Raw genomic sequence first — 20,794 nt, 5'->3', positions numbered from 1 at the left:
GGGACTGAATGTTACTGTTAGGACAAAAAGGAGATTCTAATTGATAGTCTGATTGTTTCCAACTTACTCTCTTCAAGTTGCATCATAAGAATTTTGGTTTCACTGTTCTCTTGTGCTTGTCCTTCCTACCCTGCAAGTACTTTGTCAGCATAGCAAGTTATGGTGGTGGCTAAAAAAAACCCTGAATTAATTGGTGTGGGAGAGAGTAGCTGCAAAGTTTCATTTCTTTACCATTAACCATGGTTCTTTGTTGGCACATACAATTTTCTCTCCAGGTATCTTTGCACCCCTTTCCAAAATAAGCAAGGCTTCTGATCACAAGAAAAGCTCTGTACGAAGCTCTTCCGTGAGGTCTTCACCTGTGGTCAAATCCAAGAAAGTAGATGTGACACACATAACTTCCAAAGTGAATTCTGGTGAGTGTTTTCTTGCATGTTCACACAGGATGGAGAGATACTAATCTTCAAGAATTAGTAAATCTTGGTATTAACATTCTTGTTTGGAGTTAGTTCATAGCCTGGGATGAGGTGATAAGGTATTGATTAACTCCGTGTTGTCCTGGTTGGAAGTTCACTGGCCTGTGGAGTGGTACTGGAAGGACGTTGTGTGGAGCTGTGATTACATTGATCTCATGTGCTGTGACAGTTTTTGCTCTTTACATACTCTATATAGAAAACTCCTCACCACAACATTTATTCTTGAGCCATTAAAGTAATTTCTAATTGGCTGTGATACCAGTTAAGTGTCTCAACTTAATGAGGTTCTATTTGCTAAGATATTCCTGGAGAATTTGCAAGGAATGAAAATCTAGTAAGTAATCTATACCGCTTTAAGCCTAGAAATTGAAGAGATTTATTTTCTGGCAACATGATAAAGAAACTATTTAACTCATTGTGTTTTATCTGCTAATTAAATTATCTGAGTAAAACCAGTGCCAAATTAGAAGAGAGAGGTTGTCCTTGTAATAAGGCCTCAGTCTACTGATTGGAGTTACGGGCTCAGTCTCTGGCTCTGGTTTACTTGGAGTAATTTGCTCAAATTACTTAATCCTTCTGTGTAAGTTCCCTCCCTGTGGAGTGAATGATCCATGTTTTCTGACTGTTCAGGTTCCAGGTTGTTTGGAGAACAGGCTCTTCCCTGCTGTGTGCAGTGCTGGCCATGCAGAATCTGGCCCCCTGTGTTTGGCTGCCTATGTAATAATGTCAGTAAATATTTCATTGGCATTTCTTCTGCCTTTTGAGCCCTGTTCAGGTGACTCACACTAAGGCAGCACAGCTTAAGGGATGGAAGATAACTCACATTCCCATTGAATTTACCCAAGCACCCTAAAACACTGCACGCTTTACCTGTAATCTGCAGGGTATAGAAACAATGAGCAGGCTGGTGCCAGGAAAAGATGCATTTTGACAGCTTTATGGATGATTTATATAAATTTTGTCTGCATAGATTGAGGGAGGAGTAAGTTTTAAGCGTCTGTATATACAATTAGCACAAGATTCAAGCTATTATAAATGGGCATCTTGCATAAAAAGCTTCTTGGGATGAGCAGTTTGTTAGGAGTATTGCTCAGGAGCAGATCCAAGCTGACTGATTCTGTTAAATATTTTCCAGTGTTTGATTCACTTTGCTGTGAACTGTTTGTAACCCATTAAACTATAATGGGAGGGACTTGTCCTTTGTCACTGACCTAGTTCAGTCATAACCCACCTTTTCTGTCCCAAAGGTGCAGTTGTGTCTTTGTAAAATTTAAACATTTGGTACCTTGCTTTAAGGTAGAAATCAGAGTTAAGCATCATCTGCCCAGGAGAGCTTACATCCATTGGATGTGAGTGTCTGGAAGCTGCTGTGTGCAGGGAGTTCTTGCACAGAATTCCATTGCAATTAACATGCCTGGCTGATTGGCTGGCAGGAGTGGGGCAAGGATGAAGCTGCAGAAGCAGAACTTGGTTTTGCAGTGTTTATGTGCATCACCAGGTCACATTTCTTTCCTTTAAACTTCCTCTCTGGATTACATTGGTTTATAATAATCCAAGAAAAATTAATATGCTTTTACTAGGTAAGGTTACAAGCTGCAAAGTAAAATATACTTAATATTGTATAGGGGTTTTGAAATTTTATTTGGTTCTACTGGATTTGAGTAATCCATCAGGTTGATGAGAAGATCTTTTTCAAGTTTCTAGGAAAAGTATTACTGAGATAAAATTAAGAAATGTGTTATCAGTCACAAACAACTAGTTTTTGGATCTGATGCCTTAATGGCCATAAAAGATTGGGAAATCCTCTACATTCACAAACTAGTTCAGTCCCTGTGACTGAACTAAGCTGAGAGATGTAGTTAAATAAAAGAGATGTGATTTTTCTTTCATGACAGGGAGGGGATAAATCATAGATAAGCTTGTTCTTCATTGAGTTAGGGTAGAAAAGTGTCAGAAATGCAAAATGACTGTTTGCAAATTATAACTTAGGTGAGAGTATGAGTTCCTACACGTATCACAACATTGCTGCTCTGAGAGTTAGGCTCTTCAAAATCATATTGGCATGCTTACATTATTTGTAGTCTGAATGAAGATTTGATCTCAAATCTCTCTCAAAACCTTGATGTGTAATCTTTAAAGCAGAAATTATGAAATTAATACTGGCGAATAGCAGACCTTAAGTCTATTAAAGTGAATATTATAGATATGAATGTTTGAAAGATTGAAATAAAACTCCTTCAATCTAAAAATTAGTATTTTATAGACCGTTTGTTTATTGTTTGGCAAGATAGTTTGGACTGGTTTAATGTGTTAAGGGGTTTAATATCTGTGCTTTTCCATCAAAACAATTCTGCAGTTCTCGTTTTATCCATTTATCAAGTGTCTAAGGAATTATACAGTTTTATCAATTTTTCCATGCATCCAGTAATCTGCAAATCTACATAATCTTCAAAAATTGTTTTTGTATATGACTTCCCTGTTATTGTTACTTGTTAGGATGCATATATTTAATCATATATATTCTTTTTATAGGCCTTAATATTGCAAAAAGAGACAGTGCTTCTGAAAACAACTTTCTGACTGCTAACAGAGGAAAAACGGTACCTGCAAAAGATGGTAATGAAATAATTGTAAAATTTTTTTTAACATCTTAAGAAAAATTCTTTGTATGGTATAAACAGTATTATTGCTGCCCTACCTCTGTAAAAGTCCTGTATCTACACTGTAGAAAAAAAGTTGCCGTGCTTGTTTAATTCAAGTCTCAAGCAGGCTGTAGGTATTTGGTTTTCTAGGAGCAAAGTAATTTGTGTGGATGTTTGGCTGGCTTTCTGTGTTGGTTTGGTAACCACTTCTGTCTGAATACTTGGGCAGGATGTGTTTAAGAAAAGCTCTTAAAGCTGGCTCTTAGTAAATGATCTTGCAGAGGATCTGCAGAATTACCAGCTGAGGTTTTTGAGGGAGACCTTTTACCCTGTATTGTTGCTGCCTAGATTTTAATATTCTGTTGTATGTTCATGCTTCTGTAATAAAGTGTTGCCATCTAACAGTACTTAACAGTCTTGGTGTTGTGTCATGGCAGACTCATATTTTCAAATATGAAAAATGAAATTAACTTTTAATGAGTGCCTTTTGCATGTGATGTGAATCATTCTCTGCAATTATCTGGTTTCACAATTGGATAACAACTTCTACCACAGCAGTACATGCTGAACTTGAAACACAAAGGGACCTCATTTTCAGCTGTCTTGAACAAACCCTAAAAGTTGTGTCTCCTTTGAGGCTTTGTCTATAAAATCATACTGTAAGTGTTGGTAAAAGCAGTGTTTCTTTGGAATAATTTGAAGTGTGAATGTCAATATTCCTTCTTTAAGGCACAGAATCACAGAATGGTTTGACTTGGAAGGGACCTTAAAAATCATCAAGGGTCACTAAATATTATCACCCAGCTTCTCTGGGTGACCTGTTCCAGTGTCTCCCACCCTCACAGGAAAGAATTTCTTCCTAATATCTGATCTAAGCCTCCTTTCTGTCAGTCTGAAGCCTCTAGCCCTTGTCCTGTCACTGCTTCCACTCGTGAACAGTCTGTCCATGTTTCTTGGAGCTCCCCCTCAGGCACTGAAAGGCCACAATGAGATTTCTCTGGGGCTGACCAACCCCAACCCTCTCAGCCTTTCCACATAGAAGAGGTGCTCCATTCCTCTGAACATCTTCATGGCTTCCTTTGGACTTGCCTCCAGCAGGTCTGTGAAGAAAGCATCTTTTTATACCTTCTGTGAGTGAACAGTTGTGAATTCAGAAAAGACAACAACAACTGGATTTATAAAACATGACTTAGGAGTAAAGACTTGAAATTTGTGATTGTGTGATTAAAAAGACAGAAGCTGCAATGTATTAAAACTGGAAGTTTTGGAATACAAGGGATGGTATAACCCACTCTGCATGTGTAGTGGGAGTAAAAAACCTTGATCTAAATTGGTGGTAATTGAAGTTTTATATTAGGGGGGAAAACCCTGTAACACTAGGTATAATTATGTGGTGAGATACACTACTGAGGAAGTCTTGAGATTTCCCTGACGGGATGTTTTTAAGAACAGGCCAAATACTCACCTGTCAGGAGTGTTGTAACAAATAATTGTTTTGCCTGAAGGAAAAGGAATCAATTATATGGCCTGCTGAAGTCCTTTCTGCTCTCCCTTCTCCCACGCTGTGATTTCCCACAAAATGAAGTATCTTGATGACAGGTTTAGTTGGAGCAGTTCTTGTTGCATCCCTGTAAAACTGGTGGTCTGACCTCCAGTGAATCCATCCCTGGACTGGCTTTTAACTATGTACATGTAGCGTGTGTTTGCAAATGTGCATGTGTGTTTATACCTCGGACGTGGAGCTGAAGTTTGCCTGTCTAGTCAATATTTAGTCAGCAATTTGCATTTTCTTTATTGTAGCCCATCTGCAGTCTTCAGATTTCTGTCCTCAGCTTTTGTTTGGACCCTCTGCCTTTGCCTTTCCTCAGTTCTTCCTTACTGTTTTGCAAAATTGGAGAATTAAATTACATTGAACAAACGAACCCTGCGTCGATACCAAGCTGTTTGCCAAAACTAATGGATTCAGCTTCTCAGTAGTCTGGAAAGTTTGATAAGCAATATTATCTTAATTTTTCACATTGATAAGCTGAGGCATAGATGTGTCTTGCTGTACCCTGCCTCATTTTGGGCAGAAGGGGTTAAGAAAGGGGAGAGGAGGAAGAGCCTTGAAAAGGAAGCAGGAAAGATGAACATAAGTCTTATTGGACAGTTTAGACTTTACGGTTTGCAAATGGAAATAAAAGTGATTTATTTTCCATTCTTGTTTTATAGTACAGATTTTAATATTAATACAGTATGTAATGGAATATAGTAGGCTTTAATCCAGGCAATAATTCACTCACATAATATCACCTTCCTTCCACTTCTCATCAAATCTTTAGTAGGCTGGATGCTGAAAGGCTGGTGGTATGATCTCTTATTACTAAAGCTCATGTATTTTAATAAATATGCTTGGGACTGTTTAGATTAACTTTCATAGAATAATAAAGATGGGCTTTTGGAGACCTCTTCTGGCACTCAGCTATCACCATATTCCCAAGGCAGGGTCATGTGCACCTGTGTCATTCCTGACACGTGTTTGTGCCAACACTGCATAACAAGTTCTAACTTTGGCTCTTTACTTTGTGTTCTGTGGTCCCTGGAGAGCAGATAACTTCCATATTACAAAAGCTTTCCCTTCTGCTTAATCTGTCCTTTTCCAAATTACAATCTCTGAAGGACAACTTTCATTTATGTCTTTAGGTTTTCCTGGGTACAGCAGCTCTTCCTCTTCTACTGCCTCCTTGGAAGGCAAACGGAATTACTCCAAGAAGAGGAACTCAACAAGCAGCAGTAAAAAGGCCCTGACCAGAGTGTCCTCTGCCTCATCTAAGAATAGTGCTGGTATGGTCTGCATATGGTACTGAGGTGTATTTTCACAGGGGAGAGTTCACTGCTGCATTAAGTACTTATGTAGAACTACTTGTGTTGTTTCAGTTCAAGAAAGACACTTGTGAAGTGTCTTTCTTGTCTTTATTGCCATAAACCAGTAGTTACCAGTAGTTAACCATAAACATAAGTTTGGCAACTTTTAGAAAGATTTTTGTAATGTCTTCAGGATGTAAAGTGTTTTTATAGTTGGTCACTGTACCTTTTCAAACCAGAGAAAAGGCTGTAGTCCAGTTTTCGTGCTGCACAAAGCAAGTTTTTGTCTAAGCAGAATTTGTGTTGCCACATGTGGAAGGTACACTGTGTTAGAGATAAATACTCTGTTCATTAAATGGCTTGCTATTGAAAACTTTCTTAAAGATTTAATCTCACTAATTTCAGATCTTGTTCTTCTCTTGACCAGGGCTGTATAGTTCCCCAACCACGAGGAAAAATGCTCTTGATGGAGAAATCCAGGTTGGAGACAGGGTACTGGTGGTGGGACAGAGAACAGGCACTGTTAGATTTTGTGGGACAACAAAATTTGCACCAGGTATGTGCAGCGCTCTGAGTATGTTGCCAAATCAGTATGGAATAGCTTACATGTGAGCAAATGAATGGAAATCCATCTTTTCCCTCACTCCTTCCAAAAGAATTCTAATTTAAATTGGTTTGTTTCCAAGTTCTTTCTCTCTCTCTCTCTCTCTCTCTCTCCCCCTCTCCCTCTTATGTTTCACTGAATAGTTTTTTGCTTTAATGCAACTGTCAGGAAAAAATAATAGTTTAAAATATTATTTTTATTTGTCCACTATCTTGACTTCTGTAGGAGAGATACCTTGATGGTGAAGTTGTAGGTCTTACAGAATCACAGAATATTCTGGGTTGGAAGGGACCCACAAGGATCATAGAGTCCAACTTCTTATCAGATCTTTCTGAAAATCCTCAGTTTAGTCTCCAAAGGGGTATCTAGAGATCACATTCATTTACTCCTTACTTTTTGTATTAAGGCTTTTTGACACAGCTTGTCTCTTGCAGTTGTGGCACTCTCATGCCATGTACCAGTCTCATTTCGTAACTTACTGCAATCTTTAAGAGGGTAATTGTGAACATTAAAATTTTAACTGACCAACCTTTAGATCACAAGTTCAATAAAGTTACAAATATCTGAAAAAGGCCCAACCCCTACCACCATTTTCTCATCCTTCTCCTTTTCAGCTTCTCCCATCCCCTTGCTGAAAACACTTTGCAGTGAAGCCAAGTGCTGTCAGAGGCAGCCAGTTGTTCTGCATTGTGGAGATTAATTTTTAATCTAATGCTATCTTCTCTGTGGCCCTGTCTGTAATGTTACTGCAAGAGTAATGCAGAAGCATTGGTGTTGGTGTGAGCACCTGCTGTGGGTGAGGGCTGTGCTACTGGTGGGTGATTGGCAGTTCTCTGTCGTGACACTGGGTGGCATCAGCATTTAAAAAACCCCGTCAGGTTGCAAGGTCGTGGTGCAGGCTCTGTCCTTGTGTCATCCCTGCCCTGTTCCCCAGTTTCACTGTAGGCAGCCCTTGCTCAGGTACTGCAGTGACCTGAGGGACACTTCAATGTCATCACTCTTTGTGTTGTTGCTGGCAAAGTGACCAGGGAGAAAAGGGCTATTTCCCACATACACTGACAACTGTGAAATCAGAAAGCTGTTTGACAATGCTAAGTCTCCTCCCTCTCTGCTTTAAATCAGAAACATAATTTTTTGGAGGAAAACATGCTGTTGTAAGAAGTGAGGATGGAAAGATGACAAATCATCACCATTTGCTAACCCAGTAATTTATAGAAAATGTAACAGATGCACGTTTAAGTATTTCAGTTCTAATGTTTATCAAAGCTCTGGAAGTTATCCAAGGTGTGTTCCTTCTGCTGCAATGCAGATCTTTATTTAATTCTAAAAGTGGGAAGGGGAGAATTTCTGATATACGGAGCCCTTCTAATTCATAAGCTGTCATTCTTGAGTTTCTTGAGCTGATAATTAGAATTACGGTTTTATCCAGTGCCTTAGTACCAAGTGACTTGAATTAAATTCTGAATCTTCTGGGGATGGATAGCATAAGGACTACTAATGGAGTATGAAATTTAGCACCTTTGTGTAATTAGCTCACATCTATCACAGGTTATGAATGATCAAGCTCATTAACATCTTGCTGCCTATTCAGTGTTCTGTATGAGATTAATTGATGACCAGTTCCAATTTTTGCACCCTTCTCTTGATATCACATGACCAACCTTGCAATTTGTATTAATTATAACTTGCTAGATAGAAAGAATGAATTAATATCAAAACTTTAATTTTACTGTTGATGATCTCAGATGAGGCATAAACCATGTGCTCAGAGGAATGAAGATGGAAATGTGAAACAGCAGTGCTGTTCTTTGCTGTCTCCTTGTTGTCCAATAGCCTGTTATGCTCAGTAACATTCTATTTTATTTTGTGGTGTACATATATATATATACACATATATATTTATATATATTCCTCAAATGTTTTAACTTTTAGTAACATTGTTTTAATTAATACCAAAAAAGCATATAAAAATTATGAGATAATTAGATTTATTAGGGTATAATTTTTTCATAATTGCATAGAGATCTGTTTTAGAATACTCATATTTACTATGAGCACCTTAACATTTTCTGACTAGAAACTGTTTTCCTTGATGTGTGTGAATGCCAGCTGTGCCAGTGGTCTGGATGAAGAAAAGCCGGTAGTGTTTTGCTAAAAATGCCCTGATTTTACTTTGCAATGTAGGGTTCTGGTGTGGAATTGAATTGGACAAGCCCCATGGGAAGAACGATGGCTCTGTGGGAGGAGTGCAGTACTTCAGCTGCCTTCCCAGATATGGCATATTTGCACCCCCATCTCGTGTACAGAGGTGAGCACTGAAGCTCTTGTCGTGTTGGGGTTGCCAAATGATTTCTTAGTACATTTCCAATGTGGAAGAAATTCTTGAACAGATACAGAAGATACAAGTGTTTTCTTCTGCAAATGTAAGTTTATAACCTGCTTTAAAAATCTGGTGGTTTTAGATCAGCTTTTTGAAAGCAGAGTGTAAAACTAGGAACACATATCTTTCCTGTTTCTCTTGCAGCTACCTGAAGTATTTTCATTCCAGGGCCTCTGATACTCTGTGTTCATGAAACCTTACTTTCATGACCCAATCCTGATGTGTTCTGCTAAATTCAATTATAAAAGGAAATTGCCCTTGGACATGACTAAAAAAGGCTCTTTTTATCCCAGCTAACTGCACAGAGGATCCAAAGCATGCACCACTTGCTTTGTAGTCTCTTCCTTAGGTTCCAGGAAGAGCATCCAAGCAGTGCTTTACTCTTTCCTCCTGTATTTAGTTACTCTGCCAGACATGTTCTTGCTTTTATTTCTCTGAATAAGCCAGCTCAGGCAGACTCTTAGGAACCTGCCTCAGAATCATACCTGCTGTCTCAATGAGTGAGAGGCAAGAAACTCAAATACTCTTTCTTCAGGCGCTTCTTGCAGAGCAGCCTGAGTGCAGCAGGAATGCTGGTGTCTCTTGGGGGCAGATGGAGAAGGAAAGAATCAAAACCTCATCAATATTTGACAAGAAGCCAGTAGGTTTGTTCAGAGCTGAGTTGAAATGACCTCTTTATTGTGTTACTGCTTTTCAGACTGACTGGTTCTCTGGATTCTCTCACAGAGACTTCATGGAGTAAAGTAACTCACACTTTTCCAGGTAGGAGTGGGAGACATTGGGATTTGAGTGAGGCAGGCCCTGCTCTGCAGCCTGAACCATCTGCACAAAGCCAACTTATCCACAAGCACAAGAGATTTTCAGGGCCCCCAAATGCCAGCCAGTAGTCTGGTTGCTCCCTTCCTAAAAATCTAGCCTGCAGAAGGAACTGTGGAGTACTGTATTGTTCTTAACACTCTACTGGCAGAAAGAATTGTCAGTTATGATTGTTGGCAATCTTCCCTTACTGCTAATATTGCATTCTAATCAGAGGGAAAGGGAAATAGAACCTGCTCCTTAATACAAATTGAGATTGATGAAGGGGTCACTAGGGGGACGTCCCTATGAAATTACTGAAACTTGTGTGAGGTACTTGAAGTAGTTGGTTTCCTTTTCCTCTACTTTAGCTTCTCATGAAAAGACCTTCAAACCTTGTTTGGTTTGTTTAATTTAATTTCTGTTCCTCTGAGAAGCCAAACATATTATAGGCATATATGTTCATGATAAATTTAATAATTTAATTTCCAAATTAGAGCGGAGAATGTGCAGCAAATGTAGTGGAAGCAGTATAAAAAAACCAACACGAATATGTGTTCATAAAGGTGTTTGTTTTTTTTTTCCTTGAGAAGTCCTAGACAGCTTATTAATCTTTCCACTCAGGTTTTAGACGCAGTCTAAGCAGCACTTCTGCATCTTCACAAAAGGAGATAAACAGAAGAAATGCCTTTGTTAGGTGAGTGTTACAAGGTTCAAATGCTTGAGTGAGCTGGCTGTTGGCTTTGCTCAAAAAAACCCCTTCATGCACATAGGATATCTAGACCTTTACATGTTCTTTGTTTTTTTTTCCAAAATGAACCAGTAGTACACTGGTTTTCCATGAGCATCCAGGAGTACAGTCCTAGAATTCAGCTTGGCATTAAAGTTGTTTTCCAATCATATTCTCCAAATTCTTGTATTTTCACACAGCTGGGTGAAGTTCAGAGGCTCTTGGTAAAGGACTTCACGTTGTTCTGGTGATCCTGACTGACAGTTGTATGTTAAAAGTTGTTTCGGTTAAACTGTTTTAAGCCCCAAATAAAATGTTTTGTATGGCTTAATTTACCAATACTATCACCTGCTGTAAATACTGTAGATCCTGGCATCGGGTGAAGGAAATTGCTTTTCCAATACTTCAGACTGCCGAGCGTAGCGGCCTGTCACTGTTATTTCATGGTTTGTTAGTTACATGAGATCGAACCCAGTTTTTCTAAAAAGGGATTTGAGGGTGTGTTTTTTCCCCCATGCACTTCCTTGAATTACAGATTCTCCCTGGATGTTTTATAACAAAAAAAAAAGACTTTTTTTTGTTCCCTTTCCTTTCTCCTAGATCCAAGAGCTCCGTGCTGCGGCGCAGCTGGAGCGGCAGCGCGGCAGCTCCCTCCGAGGGGCCCGTGAAGCTGCACGAGGGCTCCCAGGTGCTCCTGACCAGCTCCAATGAGATGGGCACCATCAGGTACATCGGCCCCACAGACTTCGCCCCGGGCATCTGGCTGGGGCTGGAGCTGCGCAGTGCCAAGGGGAAGAACGACGGCTCCGTGGGGGAGAAGCGCTACTTCAGCTGCAGGCCGAGCCACGGCGTCCTGGTGCGCCCCAGCAGGGTCACCTACCGTGGCATCAACGGGGCCAAGCTGGTGGATGACATCTGCTGAGCCCGCACGGTGGGGAGGGGGTATTTTAAAGCACAAAGAAACCCCGCCTAGAATGCAAACTTATTTTGGAACCTCTAAATCTGCGTTTGCGTTTTACATATAGAAGTATATATGTATGTGCGTGTATATAATATATATATATTTTATATAAATATATATATGTATAAAATAGAGAGATAAAAAAGTGTTCAGTCACATTAAGAAGTAAAACCACTGTTGAGTTTCTCTTACTTTAATGACCCTTGCCTGGAAGGTTATCAAAGCATCTTGGGTTTAAGATGCTGCATCATTTGAAAACCATTCCAGTTGGAGAACAGGGTGTCTGCAGCATTCTCTGAAGTTCCTGTGTGGTTCATGCAGTATTCAGAGGGTTTTTCTCCATGTAGTAATGAACTGGAAATGTTTGTGCATTGCCTGCTTTTGACAGTGGAGGTGGTTGATGGGTGACATTAGCCTGGTTCCTGGGCACTTTGTCAACTCCAATACCAGCTGCTAGCAATAAGAAAGGAAAAAAAATAAAAGCCAAACCTCTCCGCCCTTTTCCAAAGGGTTGTGGAGTATTTTTGCATTTTACTGTTCAGATCTCTCTTCCTCTTTCCCCCTCCTCTCCTCCTCCTCTCCATAATACAAAAGGGCTGATAAACACAAGGATTTGCCCCTCTCCTCGTGAAGAGCAGCAATTAAATAAGAAGCCTTTAAAAAGCACAAATATGCTGCATGTCAGTCTGTACAGTAACAAGCACTTTTTGTTCTGCATTTGTAGAAGGAGCTACATACAAGATGCACTCTTTAAAATAATGCACTTTGCACTCTCCTGGGGAGCTTACCCTCCTTTTTAGAGACTATTTTTTTGTTTGGGGTGCTGCAGGCAATGAGTATCACAGTTGTAAAATGCAAGTAAACCCAGAGTGGAATACATAATTCCCTTACCATAAATATTAAGTCTGTATAAAAACAGCAAGGTAATTCCTGCCAATGGTATGGAACAGATACAGGGTTTTCAAGCAAGCTGTTGCCATTATTTGATTAGTTTGTGACACTGTTACTTTTTGTTTGCTTTGGGGCAGTTTCCAGTATAAATTTTTTGTGAGATCTTATGATGACTTAAGGATAATTTGAGGTACAGCACTGTAATGGGCCTTTATGTGACATCATTTGTGTATCAGCCTTTTAGAACTGCTAATCTTTTGTCCATGTTTTAAACATAGAATGTATTTTAATTGCTCAGCATATGTAAACATTATCTTAACTGGATGGGTTTGTGTTCCAAAACAGTCATTTTACTCTTAAATTATTTGCTTGCTCTTGCCTACTTGAAGAAGTGATACTTTAAATCTATTTTTAGACAGAATCCTGCTGCTGTAACCTTTTAAATGTTGCTGTAGTTATTTTTCCTGATCTGTATTTAAAATAATGCTTATTGTATTCTAACTCATGGGAATTTTTAATTGAATATAAAAGCTGTAAATTTTGAATGTAAAAAACAAAGTAATGCTTTATATTTAGAGATGCAGATATTCAGTGACGTACTGAACTTTACTTTGTCTAATATCTGTTTCCTGCTGATATTAATAAAATGAAACCCTGTTAAATAGTAGAGCAAAAAGAATTTTCATTGGGTCTTTACAGAATGTACCTTTCTTCCTTCTGTTCTTCTGTACAAATTAAGTGCAGGGAGTTCAGTCTGCATCCTCCAGCTGTGAACCAGAGGGTTTTCTCTCTCCTGGCTGTTCAGCACAGAGCTGCCAGCTCCAAACAAAGCCTTTGCACAGCACTTTCTGTCACAGCCCGGTGCTCCTGGGCGAGCAGGGGAGTTTCTGTGAGGAGACACTCGTTACCAGGAATGCTCTTTTTCCTGCCTGACCAGATGGAATGCTGGAACTGCTTTATCTGAGGGGTAGCTGGAGTTCTCCAGCAGGTAGGTGTGGGAACAAGCGTGTGGGTGAGGCAGCAAGCTGGGGCAGCTTGTGGGAGTCTCAGCATTTGTGTGTGGTCTGCCTTGCTCAGATGATTCAGTGGGAGCTGGTTTTTCCTGCAGGGCTGTCAGGCTGTGCCTTGCACAGCTCTGTAGCTCCACGCAGGGTCTGGGCCTCACTGAAGCTGCCTGGTGGGTGCAGGAGAGGGCACAGATACCATCTGGCACTGGTGTGTTGTGCTCTGCCTTCCATTTCAGCTTCAGGCAGCAGCACATCTCTCCTGGAAGCTCTGGCTGTAATTGGCTGGAGCACTGTAGCTTAGAGGAGCAAGTCTCACTGTTATCAGGATGGAGTGTTTTGGTAGCACTCAGAATCTTCTGCCAGGAAGCAAGAAGCACTGTAAAATTATGCTGTCTGAAACAGAAATAAATCAGTCCATTCCAGAAAGGATTACTGATGGCTCTCTTCAAGGTGATGAGGGGAAGGGATTTGTGCTTCCCTAAATCCAAGGTAAGTTGCCATAATCCTTTACTCCAACTCTTGCTGGAGGACACTGTGTCATAAAGAAAATTCTGAAAATAAGTGGCAGTGAAGTTTGAAATTAGGTGCTGTGCAGGGGACTGTACTACCACAGCCCCTGACTGGTTAGAAAAAAAGCCAAATGATCCTCAAAGTCCCAAGACACTACATAAATAAAACATTATGTGTCGTTTATAAATAAATAAACAGATGGTCCCTAGCAATTCTGTGCTCTCTGCGCAGACTCTGAGGCCAGTCCTTGTTCCACAGCATGTCTCAGGTCCTGATTATGTCCCTCAGTGCTCTTAGCAATTAAATCTTTCAAGTTTTCTTGAACACTGGCTGGAAAGGAGAGACAACAGGTGCATGTGAGAGGGGGATGAGAATTTTCTTGAGGTGTCCGAGGATGGGGAATTAATTTCTAGGGAGCTCAGCTGAGCTGGACTCAGTGGCTGTTCTGCAGATGGTGACAGGAATGGTTTTCTGGGCAGGGAGCCTGCGCCTTCAGAGTGCTGCACACGGGTCCAAGGCTGGCTCTGCAGAGCTGCAGGGCACAGCCTAGTTCCTCTGACAACTCTGTCACCCGTGAGAGGTGGCAAATCCACCTTTTCTGTCATGGCTGGTTCAGAGTTCAGAGTTTGCAGAAGCTTTGTCAAGGACCAGGTGGAAACTGAAACTGTTCATGACAGCCATAGCAGAGTACCCACCTGCATCCTTTTCCCTGCCTGGCTGCAGACTGAGAACTCTGGAAAAAAGGTAATTACAGCAAAGATTTCCAGCCAGTGCCAGATCCAAACCAGGCTGTGGTGGCTGGCTGCTGACCAGCCCTGCTCCTGGAAGAGCACAGGAGAGCTCCTTTTTTAGTTAAGACAGGGAAGAAAACGAGGGAGGGGAGAGGTTCCTACTGGAAAATCTTGTTAACCAAACCAGAGCTGTATAGCTATCCTGCTGTAGAATGAGCACATGAAGGAGAAAGTTTATATATAGTAAGTCAGTCTTAAGTTCAAGGAGCATTGAATGAGAATGCAGCTGCCTGGGCCATAGGAGTGATATGGGATGGGATAAAAAGTGAGGGTTTCAGGGCAGAAGCTATCTCTTCCTAGAATTGTCACAAGATTCAATAGTGTCATTTTTAATGCTGAAAATGAATTAAAATACATCTTAAAGGTAGACCTGCCCTCAGTCCAGACTCAAAGGCTGTCTAAGATACATACAATTATGAAAATACCCAAATGCAATCTTCAGCCATATCCTTTGTTCTGTTTTGGTACTGGCCAGTTTGCTGTGGGTAAAAGTCAGCCTTCCTGGTGACAGAGGGAAGGGCACCTTCCCCTGTAAGAAACTTGGTGTGTAGCGTCTGCAATGCAAAGAGGTCTGGAACAGCTGCTGCGAGCCCAAAAGGTACCTAAGGGTACCACCAAACCTACTCCTTAGGGTGTTCATCACCCTAATACTTCTGCAACTTTGGCAAATAAAAATGGATGTCCAGAGACATCTGGACATCGATCCAATCATTGCACAGCCCAACACGGAGAAATCCAGCTACTGTCACTTTATTTGTCTTCATGCCTTGTGATTCACTACACTTGTTTACAATACAAATACACTATTCAATACAAAATACTCAATGACCATATATTAGTATTTTTCTTCATAGTATCCCTGAAGTGCACAGGCCCTTCCTTTATAAACAATGTTGCATAAACGGCTGTACATGAGACAGACACTCCTATAATGAAGCTCGGTACTAAAAGAAGCCAGGAGCGGACACTTGGGACGTTTCCCTGCGATGGGTTTAACTCTGGGACAGACGAACAGCGATGTCTTTGCTGCTGTGGAAGGCTGTTTTATGCAATTCCCACGTCAAGGTTCTCATCCCCCAGCAGCCAGGCGCAGTACCAGGAGCAGACATGCAGAGTGGCACCTGCCATTCCCTGTTCCAGCCCTGGTGTGCCGTGCTGGGCCGCTCCCCGTGCAGGGCAGCCGGAGCAGCCGCGGTCCGGCACCGCTGTCCGAGACCGACGTGGCCAAACTCACGCAGCCCTGGGGCTTCCCTCCTGTGGTCCTGCACCTCCTCTCGCTGGGGCCAAGCCCCTCTCCCACCCCTCACTGCCTCGGGGGAGCAGAACCACCCTCGCTCCTGCCCTGCTTCATTCCCAGGCACGTGGTGGGGAAACAAGGTTCAGTGGCACAAAGGGAAGATGATGGGACAACTGGAAAGGTAGAGAGACAGGCATCCCAACCTAATTACCTCCAGCAGCTCACGGAACCAGAAACCTACTTATCTTCTATAGGAAACCAGGTAACATCCACATGGAAATGAGCCATTTCCAGAGCATAAGCACAGGGTTTTTCCCCGGTTGTGCTTCACATCCTGTAGATCATGCTGCTTCCCGCTTTTCCACTGTAGAATGAGGAAGACATAAATCAGAACATCATTATTGCCAACACAAAAGATTAACGGTCTTAAAACAAGTTCCTTAAAAATATACAATGTGTCAAAAACCTATAATTTAAAAAATAAGTCACTGACAAAAATGGGTAAGAGGGTTAAAAAAACTTGAATTTGTTTTTCTCCTAGCATGGAAGGGTTTGATAGAGGAATTTAGGATTTACAGAGTGCTTTGGTCTAGTGAGCCCATGGTGACTTAAATCCCTTCTGGTCCCTGCAGCTCTGAGTACTGAACAGGTGAATCATCCTAGACACAGAAATTAAAATTTCTGGTTCATGCTCATGGCAACTGCAGCCTGAATACAATCAACAGAGCACCCTTTGGTCCAAGCAATTAATGGCAGTATTTGTTTTCTAAGAAAGAGGACAGGCAAATGCTCCAGCTCCTGTTTCTAAATGAGGAGATTTGATTACCACCAATATTTACAGAACAGTGTTTGCAACCTGGGGTACTGTGCTTGGACAGCACACTAGAGATACCAAACTAAATGCTTGCTGTGGAAGAGCTCAGAAATGGTATGGTTTTAACATTAAAAATAAGACCAAACTGGATTTCTGAATTCAAAGAGTTAAGAGAGAGGGATTAAAAAAAAAAAAAACCCAAACCAAAAAACAGTAATAGAAACAAACCCCAAAACTCCAACCCCAACCAACCAAGAAAATCCAAACCACTTAAGAACCCACAAAAAAGCATTTTGCACTGGAGACACTAAAGGGAAGCTCACTTAAAAGCAGCTGCCAATGCTGAACAATATTTGCTCAATGCACTGTATTCAGCAGACTGGAGAATTCCAGTAGTAATTCACCATTTCCCCTGATCAGAATTATCTCTTTACATATTCTATAGGTAAGAAGCAGGACTGTGTTTAGCTCCTTCGTTTTTTTACAACTCCCATTCTGTAGGAAATTCTATGATAAAATAACTGCACAGCAGAACCTCAAAGCAGCAACTACACTCTCATCATGGCTGGGAGAGCCTGCCTTTCACACCTACTGACTTAAAATAATCTCTTGCTGCTTGTGCTTTTTAAGTTTCTTTAGAAATTCTGCCTTTAACATCATAACCTGGCAGCTTATCTGCATTTGTGCAGCATCGAAGCTGCTGCCCCAGATCCAAGAATTAATTTCAGCTAGTCAAAGATCATTAACTTAGCAACTTTTTGTTCTTGTGCATTCTTTTGAAAACACTCATCAGTAAACAGGTCAGCTTCTGCCCTCAGTAACTTTGCAAGGCAGCAAAAACTCAGAGTGTGCTCCTTTCCAAAGAAAGGCTAAAGAAAACAATAAGGAGCTTCAGCTCTTCTGAAAATGAGAAAGCTGGAATACCTAAATGAAAATTGCTATTATATGTGAATAATGTACTAGTGTAATAAATTGTTCAGATGGTGCTTGCCTCCTGAATTAATCAGCTTTCCCGAGACTCGAGAAACTAGCCCACTGAGTTTACTGAGCTAGAGAGAGAGACTGGTGTGACACTAACACAATCCTAAGCTAGATAGAATCCCTCCCCAGTGGCTATTTCACAGCAAGAGCTGTGAGCCTAATAACCTGGGAGATGACAAATACCCTCTTAGCTCAGCCTAAAGAAGCCTGTAAGCATGACCCTTGTTATCCCCCCTAACCCGTGCAGCAGCAGTGGGATGGATCTCTAGCAGATGAACACGAAATTCAGAGCAGCCCCTCACCCAACACACGAGCACAGCCTGTAACCAGTCACCACATCTGCTTTTGGCTTTGGACTAAAAAAAGGATTTAATTCTGTGTATCAGAGGCATCAGAAAGGCAGATTAGGAGAGCACACTAGTGCTCCCCCTGTGATGTGTTCTTTACAAGGGGGTTAGCCCAAGCCAAGTCCTCCAATTTCCATCTGCCCATCCCGAAGTTTAGGATGTATAGGGATTCTGGTTTGTTCCCTGATGAAGACAGGAAGCTTACCTCAATGTTTGGATCCAGGGCCAGACTCAGGGTTACTTCACTGAAATGAAGAGTCTCAGACTGAAGAACACCTTCCCACTCCTTTGCTGATGCTCCAGTACTCCCATTTCTATGGAAATAAGCACCCCTTTTTTGGACAGCAATCATGCTAAAACAGCTCCTCCAAACCCCAAGCTGAAGTTACTAATGCACATCTTTACACATGAATTATATCCTACATCTATGTTTTGACAATACACTTAACTGGAATATTTTTCATGCACGGGGTGTACAAAGTGAGTCAATGGAGTGTTTGTCCTTAAACCACTATCATACACGTATTTTGCCAAAGGAAAAAGGGCTCTAAACCCTTCAGTACAGACAGTATCTGGCTTCCAGACAGTGGCACGATGTAGTCTTCTGTCTTTATGGTGTTGTTCATACAGTGTATGTCAAAGGCTATTTCAAACCTTCGAGGTATGCAGGTGGCTGTCCCTTTTCAGGGCACGGTGAAAGTCTTTCTCATGACCATGGTCCATTAAAGTTTCACCTTGATTCCACTTGACACTTCCACGTTCCTGATGAAGGGCATCCCTACTTTTGTAGGACAGAAGCAATTTTAAAGGGCTTTACTGGGTTCTGGTGCTTAAGCATAGGTGAACAAAAACAAACCAAAGAAAACCCCAGCCAAAAACAATGCCTGCCCCCTGAATGCCTCGTAGCATCTACACCCATCCTTTGCTTCCTCTCCCCTCCCCTTCAAGTGATGCAGTGTGACCAGGATTTTTCCATTGCCCTGCCAGCACCCCCACAACACTGTGCATTCAAGGACTTTCGAAGACTGGATTGCAGCTGGACCAAGACTCGAGAACGTGCCATTGCGTCACCATTCAGCGCTGTCGTTTTTTCTTTTTTTTTTTTTTTTTTTTTCTGGTTTGGACAGAGGATGCTCTTCCCAAACCCACTACAAGCTCTGCCAGCACCAGGAGACCTCCAGGTCTTCCACAGCAACGACAAGTTTGGCACGGAAAAGCCCAGACATGAAACACTCATGGCAGTGAGCCGCGGCTTGACACGGAAGCAGAGGACGCACGACTGGGAAAAGCTCACAGGAAGGGCATGACGACAACCATGCGGATGAGTTGATGCAACAGCAGCTGGGCCTTGCAGTTGACAACAGTTCCCTGCATCCTCCCTCCCCCTCGTTCCTTTGACTCTGCTGGGGCTCCGCTGGTTTGAAGCCACTCGGGTTAGTAGAAATTACAGCGTCAAGGGTGGCACTTTTGGAGCAAGTTTGCACAAAACAGGAGGTGATGCTGTCCGATGCCTTGCTCGTGGTGTGCTGGGTAACAGGACATCTCTTCAAGGCTCAGGGGCCACGGGGGGGAAAAGTCAAGAGAGGGTCGAGGGCTCTCAGGGCCCCTGCTGGGTTATGTGGCTCTTGTTTCTAAGGACAGGGTCCTCGTAACTGCTAGCGCAAGGTGGTGTGGAGCTTTCCAAGGGTAAGCCCTGCTGCTGGTATCCGTAGTTGACATTCCCACAGGGGAAGTGGCGGAGCCTAAAGAGAGGCACTTCTTTAACGCTTGCGGTTAGGGAAGATGGCTCTAAGAGCAGGGAGGAGCCTGGCAGCCTGCCAGTCACAATGTTGGGCCCCACAGTACAGTTTCCTTCCTGTCCCAGATTCTCCCTCTCGGGCCTCTCCTTCTCCAGCAGAGAACTGTTTTTGCTGGCCTGCTTCTCCGCAAACCAGGAGCCGTAGGTTGGATTCCAGAGGTTGGTGGGCTTGTTTCTGGAGCCCCGGCTTTTGTGAAGCTCTGAAGGGGGATTGGACTGGGCATAGGCCATGTTGATGTGTCCCCCCCCTGTGGCTGACTGCACCTTCCCCGGCGCTGGCTGTTCCAAGGCTCCCACTTTGCCTAGAGATTTTCCAGCAGTGACGGCTGACGGCAGGGGTGGTGGAGATGGCAGGGTTTGCTTATCATCCTTTCTGTCTTGGTGTGTCGAGACCAAGAGAGGAGGAATTCCTTCTGGATCGTCGGGGCGCATCGCCACCTTCTCCTCCTCCTCGGCCGATGGGCCGTATTCTACCGGCAAGGCGGTGTTGATGACATCGGGATCCTGCCGAAGGGAACAACGGGAATTTCTCAAAGCCTGCAGCCACCACACGTCTAGCAGCTGTCATGCTATGATCTCAACACGTCCCACCACCCAGAGCCCACATTCCACGAGGAGAGGATGTAGACAAAGTGCAGTTAGGTGTGAGATGCAACAGGATATCCTTAAAATCCCACTCTTTAAAAGAAAGTAACCCTTAAACTCACCACAGAACAGCAGAGGCACAAAACCAATGAAAAGCATTTTTTATGTCCAGCAAAATTTCCTGTGGGAATGCTTTTTGGAATCTCTATCATCTCAGAGTTCATAACACTCTCAGATAATATTGAGAAAGTTGGAACCATGTAAGTATTGCCTCCACACAAGAAGGGAGGAATGGGAATGCAGAGTGAAGACAATACTGGCAGACCCCCTTGAAGCCCAAATCCACAGGGGCCGTGGTTCTGAGATATTTAAGCAGTTTTGAAAATTAAACCGAGAGAAAA

The 20,794-nt window shown here is 42.2% G+C and overlaps 2 protein-coding genes across 8 annotated transcripts in view; one reads left to right on the top strand and one right to left on the bottom strand.

The window, feature by feature from the left end:
• CLIP4 (CAP-Gly domain containing linker protein family member 4) overlaps positions 1-12,985 on the top strand; it is a 31,524-nt gene extending 18,539 nt beyond the window's left edge. For all 3 annotated transcript variants that reach the window (XM_064415127.1, XM_064415128.1, XM_064415126.1), the window contains 8 exons: positions 276-416; positions 3,009-3,092; positions 5,801-5,941; positions 6,390-6,518; positions 8,751-8,874; positions 9,644-9,708; positions 10,366-10,438; positions 11,072-12,985. In XM_064415127.1, the coding sequence (XP_064271197.1) occupies positions 276-416; positions 3,009-3,092; positions 5,801-5,941; positions 6,390-6,518; positions 8,751-8,874; positions 9,644-9,708; positions 10,366-10,438; positions 11,072-11,393 (1,079 nt within the window). In that variant the 3' untranslated portion in view covers positions 11,394-12,985. The remainder of the gene's footprint in view (positions 1-275; positions 417-3,008; positions 3,093-5,800; positions 5,942-6,389; positions 6,519-8,750; positions 8,875-9,643; positions 9,709-10,365; positions 10,439-11,071) is intronic.
• A 2,380-nt stretch (positions 12,986-15,365) lies between these two features.
• ALK (ALK receptor tyrosine kinase) overlaps positions 15,366-20,794 on the bottom strand; it is a 305,573-nt gene continuing 300,144 nt past the window's right edge. For all 5 annotated transcript variants that reach the window (XM_064415113.1, XM_064415114.1, XM_064415115.1 and 2 more), the window contains 2 exons: positions 18,216-20,312; positions 15,366-16,232 (listed from right to left, as the gene is read on the bottom strand). In XM_064415113.1, the coding sequence (XP_064271183.1) occupies positions 19,608-20,312 (705 nt within the window). In that variant the 3' untranslated portion in view covers positions 15,366-16,232; positions 18,216-19,607. The remainder of the gene's footprint in view (positions 16,233-18,215; positions 20,313-20,794) is intronic.

This window comes from Passer domesticus, chromosome 3 (genome assembly GCF_036417665.1).
Source record: "Passer domesticus isolate bPasDom1 chromosome 3, bPasDom1.hap1, whole genome shotgun sequence".
NCBI lineage: Eukaryota > Metazoa > Chordata > Aves > Passeriformes > Passeridae > Passer > Passer domesticus.
Note: the sequence above shows the minus strand (reverse complement) of the source record. Positions and strands in the feature narration are given on the sequence as shown.